General features: G+C 39.1%; 1 protein-coding gene across 1 annotated transcript; it reads right to left on the minus strand.

The window, feature by feature from the left end:
- Positions 1–421: 421 nt before the first annotated feature.
- Positions 422–577, minus strand: LOC112319360 (large ribosomal subunit protein eL39-like). Its single transcript, XM_045184881.1, has one exon. The coding sequence runs from the start codon at positions 575–577 to the stop codon at positions 422–424; it is 156 nt and encodes a 51-aa protein (XP_045040816.1).
- Between the last annotated feature and the right edge of the window lie 11,354 nt (positions 578–11,931).

Below are 11,931 nucleotides of genomic sequence, written 5' to 3' on the forward strand. Positions count from 1 at the left end.
ATTTCAAAAGTGCCTCTGACGGAACCTGCTGTTAAAAAGTTGTGAGTGTTCAGAGATTAAAAATTCCTTTTTTGTTTCTTTAGAAGAGCAGGTAACCGCTTAGGTGGGGCTAATTTTTCTAATATAGTTCTATCACACCATGTTAAGAGAGAGAAAAAAAAAAAGACAGATGGGACTGTGGTATTTGTCCTTAAATGACTTCTATGACACCATACTTTTTTTTTTAAAGGTCTCACGTATTTATTACTAAACCAACTTCCTGGTGCAGAAGAATATTAACAAAGAGAAAAGTCTCATTCTTCCAGCAATTTCCCAATAAAACGCGCTCAACTGTCCAGAGAGTAGTGATCTCAGGAACACGGTAAGATGCAAAGCAGTCCGGACACAGCATAAATATGTGAGCCATCCCGTGTGCAATTCTTTACAGACCCAGCTTGGTTCTTCTCCAATGTCTCCTCTTGGCGTTGTAACTGATTTTATTACCAGTCTTCATCCAAATCCATTGAGGAACGGGCCGGTTCTGCTTTTGTTTCTTAGCCAGGAACTTCTTGATCCTGAAGAGCTTGTGAGAAGACATATGGAAGTAAAGTCAGCTGCACGCACCAGTCAACCGTTGGCATCAAGATGGCAGAGAAAGGAGTTTAAAGGTGCTTCCAGGGACGGGGTTTGGAGGCTGATGTCATGGGCCCCCACCGTTTCTTGGTGGCCTCAGTCCGCACACGCTCCAGGGAAGCTGTTAGAATCTGTGCTGGTTCCTGTGAAATGGACTTCCCTTTCTGTGGATTCCTTTGAACTGATCAGTGTGCCAGCGGCACCTGCTTCATGGGTGAGGGCAATAGCCATTATAAATCCAAAGTAGAAGCCCTTCTACAGGCAGAGGAGTGGAGGGGCAGCACCGTATTTTATTTCAATTTTTTAAGAACTATTTTTAATATTTTGTGTTCATATGTAGGTCAAAAATTACAGAAACTGGTGGGAAATTTTATGAAATAGCCTCTTAACAGTGAAGAATATTCATTCTTCCTTATTCTCATCCTTATGGGGATGGGGCTGATGGAGAAGGAGATATTTTTAGCATAACAATTCATTACAGGATTTGCCTGGTAGCACATCAAATGACTGTGAATGAGGCATCAATAGACATCTGAGCAACAAATCTTTGTTCAAGGTCTGTAGCTCTAACTTCAGGGAAGTATGTGAACTGGGATGTGTAGGCCTGGAGAGGTTACAAGGGGATCAAGAAGGAGCCTGTGCATGCTTAAAGCTCTGTGGTCATGTGGCCTGTTGTACCCATGACTGATAGTGTGTACCTGGCTCAGACTAGTGGTCTTTTGCATGTATTCAGACTAGATTACATGCAGAACTGTTTAAGCCTATGTGCACTTAAGTGTTGCTGTATATAACTTTGGCCTCGAAGAGGGCCAGTTGAGCTGTCACAAGCTCTGATGTGGTTCTCACTCCCTCAGATATTAGCTACCAGAACTGCACTGACTTTCTTCTCTGCCCTTTGATAAGTGAACCTTGTATGGTTTACCCAAAGCTTTGTGCCTCCTCCTTCCATTAATCCAATCCTACTCCTGATCTTGGTCAATATTCTGGTTACCCACACATCTGAGTTTCTCTAAGAAAGGCAATGAACATTAGCAAGAGAGAAGTTGGCTTATCTTGTTGGTACTCTGCTTTGAAGAACCTGAGGACCAACATTCTTTTCCATGATAGAGCCAGGAATATATCTATGGTACCTCCCTAGCTAGGTGTGTACCAATAAGTAGTTCTCCTGGATTATAAAAACTAAGGACAATATGGAGTAGAAACCCTGAAGGCAAGTTTGAGTTGTGTAAAAGCAGAAGGGGAGAAAGGTCAAAGAGGAGAAAATTCTAGGTGCCGAAAAGAGGCTGACTCTGAATTTAATTTATCCTGATGTCAATGGTAAGAGAATATTTTGCATCATCTTGAAATCCCTCTAAGTACTTATGTTAAGCTATAGATTATCTTTCTGGTAAGTCACCAAGCCAGTACTTTTAAAAGATATTGGAGATAAAATTAAATTAAAAAATAATAATCAGTTCTGTGCACTCTACTATGTTACTATTTTTTGGCCAAAATAACTTTTCATAATGTGTATATTTTCAAGTGTTTTGAAGGGCCATCTATAGATATCATAATTTAGATCTTCATATGTATAGGGACCTTAGGTTTTACCCTATAAGTAAGTGACACGTTTTAAAGCAGCATCTACACTGATTGTGACAGGATCAGCAGCATTTAGCTTCATTCTTTATATACATGCTGTCTGTCAGTTGTTTCCCTTTTCATAGTGACTTTTCCAGATCACCAGGACTCATCCAATCCTTTAATGCAATGCAGTACTCAGCTTAGTTTGCCACTTGATCTTGAACATGTTAAGACTTTTTGCAGACACAACTTGCTACTATTTGGAATTTTTCTCAATTAGCAGATCCCACAAGGCTGGAGTCAAACTTTTGCTGAAAAGATAGTACTGCTCAAAATGTATATTTTTGATAGTGCCCAAAATATGAAGCACAAAGACTATTGTCCTACAGTATCTCATAATTATTGCTTTACCAGAAGGGATATTTGGGCAGGCTTTCAAAGTGTTTGCACCTCTGGTAAGTCTGGATAATTCCCACAGAAGGGGCAGGGAATATTTTTTTTCTGAGGCCTGTCTTTAAGGTAGCTCTTGGTCATAGTCTGCTGGAAAATTTATGTAGGTGACATTAGAAGTGTCAAAGAAGACAAACAAATTGATGGAGAACAACCTCCTTTAACTATGTGTGTGTGCATGCACACACATATACATACATGTCCTCCCTCATGTGCTGAGATAGGGTTGTTGAAAATCATATGGAAAAGAAGGACTTAAGTTCTTCTAAAGAATGGATGGTGTTTCACCAGGTAAAGTTGGAAGAAAAAAATGGATAGAGGAGTGTGAGCTAAAGCCAGGGATAGAAGTAAGGTTCTAGAAAGAAATTATATTTTATTTATTCTCATGATGTGAACATAACTACTTTATTATAAACTACAAAACAAAAATTAAATATCAAAATCAAACACACATGAAGAAGCTAATGAAATGAAAATGAAATAATTCCTTCTAACTCATACCATCTTCACGTCAAATTTCTGAGGAAAATATATGAGCTGTCTCAACAAAAATTTGGAGGAGGGATTAAACCATATGCTATGTCCTCAGATCCCAGGCCTGGTCCAATGTTGAAAGAAAGAAGGAAGTGAGGCAATATTTATGGAGTACCTTTCTACTGGATACTAGATATTTGCTGACATCCATTTAATGCTTACCGCAATTAATTTTATAGACTTCAGGGTATGATTCAAAACATTAACTTTATTTTTATGCTGTTAACCACAAAAATACCATCAAGTAAGCAAAAAGTGAATGGACTTCATGTGTTTGTTTTAATTGAGAGCTGAAGCTAAATAGGCTTCACCTAGGCAAAGATACAAGGAAGGAATGCTTCCGGTGAAGGGAGTTGGAGAGGCAAAGGATTGGAGAGCTATGTTGATGTTAGATAATTAGGGCCCTATCGATGCACAGTCAACACATTTGTTAATTTATCAATTCATTAATTGCACTGATATTTATTGAACTCTTACAATGTGTAAGACACACTGCCCAGTGGATTCTTGACATAACAGTAACAGCACAGGCCAGAGATTCCTCTTCATATAGAGCTTATATTCTTGTGGGTAAAGGCATGCAAATAAAAAACATGAATAAAGAGATGAAGATATTAAATTAGTAGTAGTAGGTGCTATACATAGAACTGTAACAGACTAACAGTATAAGGAGATAGCTACTTTATATTGTATTGGATGGTTGAATGGTCAGGGAAGGTAATACATAATCTGAGATCAGAATGATAAACCAAACCAAGCCTAGTGAAAACAAACAAACAAACAAACAAAAAAACCCCACCCACCCAACCAACCAACCAAAAAACAAAAACAACTACATGCAAACAAACAACCTCATCTAGCCACATAAAAATCAGGAAAATAGAATTCTGAGCGCAATGTCCCCAAGGTTAGAATTAGATTAATATGCTCAAGAAACATAGAAAAGGCTAGGATAGCTGGAATATAGAGGAAACCAAAAGAATGATATGAGCTGAGTCCAGGTTGGTAGGCAGAGGCCACATCATTTATGGATTTCTGAGAAGTTTGGATTTTATTCGAAGGGTAATGGGAAGCTGTCGAAATATCATAAGTTAGAAATGATCTGATATAACATTTTAAAAGATTTTAAAAGAACTCTCTGTAGGGAGAGTGAATCTAGAGGCTCAAGAATGGAGTCAAGACCAGCTGGAAATCATGGCTATGAGACAGTGTTGTCTTGGACCTATGTGGTTGCTTACAAAGTTGTGAGAGGAGGATGGGCTCATAATTTAATCATTCATGCCAGTGAAGGCTTTATGCAAGCCTTGATGATATAAGGAGCTACCAGTTGTCAAGCATTTGGAGCACAAACATTTGTGCAGCAAGGTATTTCTTTTTTTCTGGCAAAGAGCTCCCCCCCATCCCTAACACATAACTTTTCAAAAATGTCAATAGCCTTTGAAGTTTCCAAAAGGGGCTCATAACACTGAAATAAATTTTGATGGTATCAATGTATGAATAATGATTAAAAACTGGGCACTGCCTTCATAGATAGATAGTTTCATCTAGATTCATGCTGAAAGGAAACTGTAATAGCCAATTCCTCTACAATGTACCACAAAATATTAGAAGACATATAAGCAACTATTAGTATTTTATGGACTAAATAATGTCACTTGACAGAGGCTTAGCTTCAGTTTCCCTCTACTGCTCTGCCAAAGCCACAGAGCATTTGGATGATTGCAGAACACATACAGTAATGGAAGAAATCAGTGGAAATCTAAACCTCATTATATTTTCTTTTTTTTGAAATATTCTACTTTAAGCCAATGTAAGCTTAATATAAATTAAGCAGCTATTGCCATAGCAATGTATCTCATTTTTTTCCTAATCGCTATCAATTTTAAATGGTTTTAGAGTGTAAAACATGAAGAAGACGGTGACTACATTTTATCTGGCTGTGTACAGTAGAATTTGATATCATCTTGTTACAGAACAGACTGGGGGGGGGTCAGTGAATGATATACAAGGACCCACCCTCTTTTCTCCCTGGGTTCCTCCCCCATATTAGGTTTGCCTGCTGCCAGAGGAAAGACATCTCTCAATGCCAGAGATTGGTGAAAAAGGAAATGAATCATTATTTATTTAAAAGTTATGCAGACTATACCCACAAACACACACAGTCCTTCCTTCTCCCTCTGCCCAGTCTGGGGTACCATACCTCAGGAAAGAAGTAGAAGTCCATGATTCAGGCTCCCGGCACCATCCACGTAGCAAAAAGGAGCATTTCCAAAGCCAAGTGGTCCTGACTTGCCCAGGCCGCATGGTCCTAACTCTCTGTCAAAGCCTCATGGTCCCTGAAAAGACGTGTAGTCCCAAAAAGAGACACCAAATGGCTGCTGCACCTGGGCTTAAATTCCAGCACCAATCTTTCTCTGCAGTTCCATTTCCAGCTCCTTCCACAATTGGTCACAGCTGCCAGCATTCCAGGCACGTGTGGCCCTGTGGTGTGGAGCCAATTATCTCCAAGCTCTTCTGGATCCCATTACAAATCCCTTTTTGGGATCCCCCTCTTGGCTGCACCCTGTTACAATCTCACAAACGTTTGCAGTAAAATAATCCTAATTCAGACTTGTGTAATTGTTTTACAAAGGCATTTTTGATGCCTAATTCTTATTTGACCTTCCCAGTAAGTTGTCAGTACATCCTAGTGTGAGTTGGTAAGAAGAATTTCCCCCATTACAATGAGCTTGAAGGCACTCAGAAGATAGGAACTTTGGTTAGAATTATGGATGGAATAATTTGAGGGACTTAAAATAAAGATTTTCTGAATGGATAACCATAGACCACAGGTAGGTACTGGGTACATTTTGGAGCAGTCTTAGAGAGCAGGACCTAAATAGAAGAGTATGGCATCACTTAGAGAAGGTAGGGCAAATCAGAGCCAAGAAGTTGGAGTATAATGTGGATGGTTGAGCCAGAGCTATCCCAATTACTGTTGTGAGGCTTTGGTGTTATTTGCAAGAGAATTTCATAATTGGTAAGGAATTAATATGTGCATTAGTTTTTTTGAGAAGATGACAGGAAGAATATGATTGCGCAGATGCCTCATTAGAGTTTGAGAGCTACTATTCTAGAGAAAATATAAACACTGTCACCAATTCAATACATAGTAGAAGACTCTGGCATCAACATATAGTTGGAAACACAGCTAGAGCACAGTATTTAGAGGGTGGCATACAGTTAGAAAGTAAGAAATATGGCCCGGATTCTGTAAGCTTTGTTTGATGCAGATCCTGGCCTGCGGGATCTAGTGTTGTGGCTGGAATATACAAATACACACGGACTACAGAAATCCTATGGAGAAAAAGGGATGGCATGGCCACTCTCTAAGTGAGAGAGGGTGAGAGGGCTAGAGAGAGCCCAAGAGAGCTGACCCCTGCCTGGACAGGCTTTTATTGCTTTTCTGGGCACATTACATCGAGGATGGTCCTCATTTACTATGCACAGGTTCTCCACAGGTGATTACCTTTTAAGGACAGCAAAGGACAGAATACTGCTAATTACTTCAAAGAGAAGGATGTTACAACTCAAGGGGGAAACTGCTCACACTCCATACTTGGGTGGTTTAGCACAGACTTTAGGAAGTTAAAGATACTCAGTAAACATTTGCTGCCTCAATTCAGGGTGAGGGAGTTTTAGCAAGAGCAAGTCTCATAGCAGTCTAGGTACAATGCAGGCCTGATTTCCCACTGGAGAACCTATCCATGGACGTGGGTCCTGCCTGCCAACCTCGCTCCCCGCTGGCTTTTCCGAGTGGGGGCTGAGCCACATTTCCCACGCTTGGAATGGTTCCCCAGATTTGTTAGCTTGGCTTTATCTCTCTATACCTCTTCTTATCATAAGAATGTCAAATTCTTAAGACCCAAGGTAATGTAAACATAGGGTTACAGTGAGCTACAAAATTTACCAAGATTAGTGTGGGCATACAAATAAAATATGATGCTCTACCTAAAAGTTATTTGCTCCATTTCTCTTACAAACAGACACTGATTTTCTTCAGAAACTGGATAGCTAAGTGCTTCTGGGGAGCTGAACATATCCGCAGACTCAAGGAATGAGTCCTACTTGATAGCCTAAATCAGTTGTGGTAATTCTATCCCCCTTGCTGGTAATTGGTTTAGAAATAGCAAGTGACCTAATTCTATTAATAGAAAATGAAAGCTAATGCTGGAGGAACTTGAAGCTGGTGGTATACTAAAGGAACCATAGCAACAGTAAGAATAAATCCAGCCCCTGGTTAAATTGACTCAAGTTTCCAGGCATAAATATTATTTACCTCAGTCTATACTGTTAGACACACTATGTCTGAAAATCACAAATTTATGAAATACATAAAAATAAAGAATAAAATGCCCACTGTGAAGAGACAAAACAATGAACACATATAGACTTAAAAATGATCCAGATATTGGAATTATTGGACAAGGATTTTCCTGTATAAACTGTGTTTTTAATTTAATCTTTATTGTATTATTTCCATTACCATTTAGTCCCCTTATACCCTCCCCCCACCCAGAGATCAACACACTACTGGACAAGGATTTTAAAATATGTATGATTAATATGTTGAACGCTCAAATATGGAAAGGGTAGAAATATGCTATAGCAGATTGGGAATTTTGGCAAAGAGATGGTAAATCTGAGAAACAGGCAAATGGAAATGCTAGAAATAAAAAAATACAGAGATAAATAGTACTTAAGCAGGTTTATCAGTAGCTTTCATACAGCTGAGACTAGATGAGTAAATCTGAAGAAATTACTCAAACTCAATTTAAAAGAAAAATGTGAAATAAATAAAAACAGAACTTTGAGAGTGTGGGATAAGATCAGTTTTACAATATATAGGTGTTATTAGACATTCCAAAAGAGAAAAGAGAAAGAATGGGGCATGATAATATATGAAGATATAATGGTTGATAATTTTCTAGGAAAAGTGAAATTCATCAAACCACAGATCCAAGAATATAATAAAACTACTTGAGGGATGGGGAGAAAAGGCATGCAACTGTAACTGAATAACAAAAAAAAAATTTAAATAAATAAATAAATAAATAAAACCACTTGGAATTATTATATTCTAACATCTAACAACCAAAGAGAAAGAGAAAATCTTAAAAACAGCTAGAAATTTAAGAACAGACATTACATACAGAGGAACAAAGAAAATAATTACAGCAGGCTTCCTTCAGAATCTCTGCAATCCAAAGGACAATGAATTGACATCTTTAAAATACTAAAACAAATAACCTCCAAACATAAAAATATGTCAGCCCAAAATTCTGTACTCAGGAAATAACATCTTCAGTGTTGGTCATGATGTCACCACTCCTGCATAGACAGATTTTGAAACCTTTCCTAGCTGCCCCAGTTGAGCACTCCCTTCTCAAAATCTCTATAACCCCAAACCTCAAATCACTTGTTAGTTGCCTGATTCTTTCCTGGAATGTCTTGTTTGTGAATTGCATATCTGGAAATCTCCAGAAGTGGAATCTTCCTGGTTTTTAGGAAGAGGAAAAAATTTTGTCATACCCTCACATTCCTATCTAAGTGCTGGATTCCTGGTGGGAGCTAAAATGTTTTTGTTTGTTTGTTTGTTTGGTTTTTTTTTTAAATTATTTATTTATTTTTATTCAGTTACAATTGTCTGCATTTTCTCCCCTTCCCTCCACCCCACCCCAGCCAGTGTGGATCAAAAAATTATGGTACATTCACACAATGGAATTCTACACAGCAGAGAGAAAGAAGGAGCTTATACCCTTTGCAATGGCATGGATGGAACTGGAGAGCATTATGCTAAGTGAAATAAGCCAGATGGTGAGGGACAAATACCATATGATCTCACCTTTAACTGGAACATAATCAACAAATGAAAAAAAGCAAACAAAATATAACCAGAGACATTGAAATTAAGAACATTGTAACAATAGCCACAGGGGAGTGGGGAGGGGATAGTGGGGAGAGGGGTCTATAGGACCTGGGACTGGCTGAGGTAAAGTGTTTTAATCAAGCTTCTTATTTGTTTGCTTTTGACCAGGAGATGGCACATTTTTATCACGTAATAGTCTGAGGGGCAAGGAGTCTGACAGCCGAAATGAAAAAAGGGAGGACAGATAAGGCAGCTGCTTCTTTTTTTTTTTTGGCAGGTGTTGCTCTTTATTTTCTTGTAAGCAGGGTGTCCCCCTGCTCCTTAGCACTTCCTACTCCCCTTCTCTTCTTCTACCTCCAAAGATTCTTCTTTGTTTAGTAAAATCTTTGATAAATTGGGGAAAGAACAAGAACCTTTTCTTACAGCACCCACCCCCATCAACAGTGATAATTGCAGAACTGCTTTCCTTGGAGCAAGGGGATAAGGCCAGCCACAGAAGGCTTCCTTCTGTTGAGGATTGCTTGTGAGAATAGCAGGGAATTAAAAGGGGATTTCAGGGGAAGGCAGAAGGGAGACATGAAGGTTCTGGTGGTGGGAGAACTTTTGCAGCAGAGATTAGAGATCTAAGGAGGAGAATCAAGGTTTTGCTAAGGTATGTTAAGTAACTGTATCCCCTCTCATTGCTGACACTTACAGAAGTGTCCAACCTGCAGCCCCTGGGCCGCATGCAGCCCAGGATGGCTATGAATGCGGCCCAACACAAAATCGTAAATTTACTTAAAATATTATGAGATTTTTTTGTGATCATGTGTCACAGTGTATTTAATGTGTGGCCCAAGACAACTCTTCTTTTTCCAGTGTGGACCAGAGACGCCAAAAGGTTGCACAGCTCTGCTTAGAAGTTGGAATTATTAGAAAGGAAGGGAAAAGGGTAACATTGTAAAATGCTGACTCTCACCTCAAAGAGGGCACTGGGTACAGATGGTGGTGACCATGGGAGTCCTAATCCTCATGGATTAATTTCCATAGTGAAAAAACCAGATGTGATACTGAATTTTGCCAAGATTGGCCAGGATGTTGCAGAAAAACACTTTAAAAATTAAACAGATGAAAACTTTATTTTGGCTGCCAAGCAGGCATTACATTTTGAGCCTGGAGCAGATATGCATGTTTATTTTGCTTATCATAATAGAAACTATGGACAGACCTGACAATGATTACTTTAATAGTCAAATTGCTGGGAATAATAAATCAGAGGTTTGTACAAATACAAATAATCTTTAAATGCACTGCAGTTTAAATATGAACAACAGACTTGTCCTAAGAGACCACAGCTGCAGTTGGGAGTATTTTGACAAAGCTGTGCTTCCTTTTCCACCCATCTTTCTTTAATTTTCCTTCCACAAGAAAGACCTGCCTGCCCACATTAGGTCTGCTTCTCTCCAGGTCTGAGTCCTCTACTCCTGGCCAGCAAAGCTAGCCAATAAGCAGATGCTCTTCATTAGCTTTGATTGGCTGTAATTGTGCTCATTCTGAGAAGATTCTCAAGTCCACATTCAGAGCTTCTCTTGCCAGGACATAGCCAGACCACCTGGCAGGACCCTGCTGTACCAGAGAGGCCCTTGCCAAGACTCTGCTACATAACTAACTAGTTGAGTCAATAACTAATTTGGAACATATTTTCTAGATTTTCTTGTACAATGTGAAGATGGTCCTGGGTGTAGTTACCTGAGTCTATTTCCAAGGGTGTGTACAGAAATTTGTCATAGGTTGTTTTCGAAGATGGCCAGGCAGTTCTTCTCATCCTGCATGCAATTTTGCAATGTGACTTAGCCCGTCTTTCATCAAGGGATGGACTATATTTTCTTTCTCTTAAATCTCCCTTAAATGTTAGTAACTCACTTCGAATAACAAAATGTAGCGGAAATGATATTCTGGGATTTCCAGGCCTAAGCATTAAGAGACTTGCAGCTTTTGTTTTTGCCCTGTGGAAGCCCAGAACAACCATTGAAAGAAGTGTGACTACAGTTTTGAAGAGGGAGGCCACGTCAGAAAAATCTCTAGATGACATGATATTATAAAGAAAGAGAAGTTCAGCCCTGTTCTTGTATCCCAGACACCCTAGTGGAGACCCCAATGGGAGACATGGGCATGAAACCATCGAGGGTGCTCCAGCCAACATCATGTGAAGCCTGGCCTTGCCTCCACTGCAGAATCATGAGTAAGTACAGTGAAACCTCGGTTCTCAAACTTAATGCATTCAGGAAAACTGTTTGAGAAGTGATTTGTTCAAAAGCCAAATCTCCTTTGTCACCCAAGAGACATGTGACTGACCACACAGTTGTCAGCATGAAAGGGTTGTCAGGTTAAGAACTGAGACCTGAAGTTTTGTTACACAACTGAGACATTATTTCAGTGAACAACTTGGTTGAGAACCAAATTGTTCAAGAACCAATATTTTCAAGAACTGAGGTATGACTGTAAATACTTTTTGTCGTTTTCAGCCCCACATTTTTGGAGTGCAGCAATAAATAACCAGTATCAGGTAAACTAACATTATAATAATAACACTGTGATGACAGTGATAATGATAGCAGTTAACATTTATATAACAGTGCCTCTTATGTGCTGGTGCTGTTCCAATTACTCTGCTTAAATTACTAATTTAATTTAATTAAATCCCCAATCAACCCTGTAAAGGGGTTACTATAACTTGTCTCCATTTTAAAAGATGAGAAACCTGAGGTCCAGAGAGGTTACAAAGTCACAAAGTAAATGGTAGAGATGGGAGTATATAAACACTTTTTAGGTGCTAGGCAGTGTCTTTCCATATATTATCTTTTTTAAGTTTCATGACAACCTGA

The sequence above is a fragment of the Desmodus rotundus genome, chromosome 11 (genome assembly GCF_022682495.2).
Source record: "Desmodus rotundus isolate HL8 chromosome 11, HLdesRot8A.1, whole genome shotgun sequence".
In the NCBI taxonomy this organism is placed as follows: domain Eukaryota; kingdom Metazoa; phylum Chordata; class Mammalia; order Chiroptera; family Phyllostomidae; genus Desmodus; species Desmodus rotundus.

Coding starts and splice junctions, on each gene's coding strand:
- LOC112319360 (XM_045184881.1), bottom strand. CDS start 577: ATGTCTTCTCACAAGCTCTTCAGGATCAAGAAGTTCCTGGCTAAGAAA.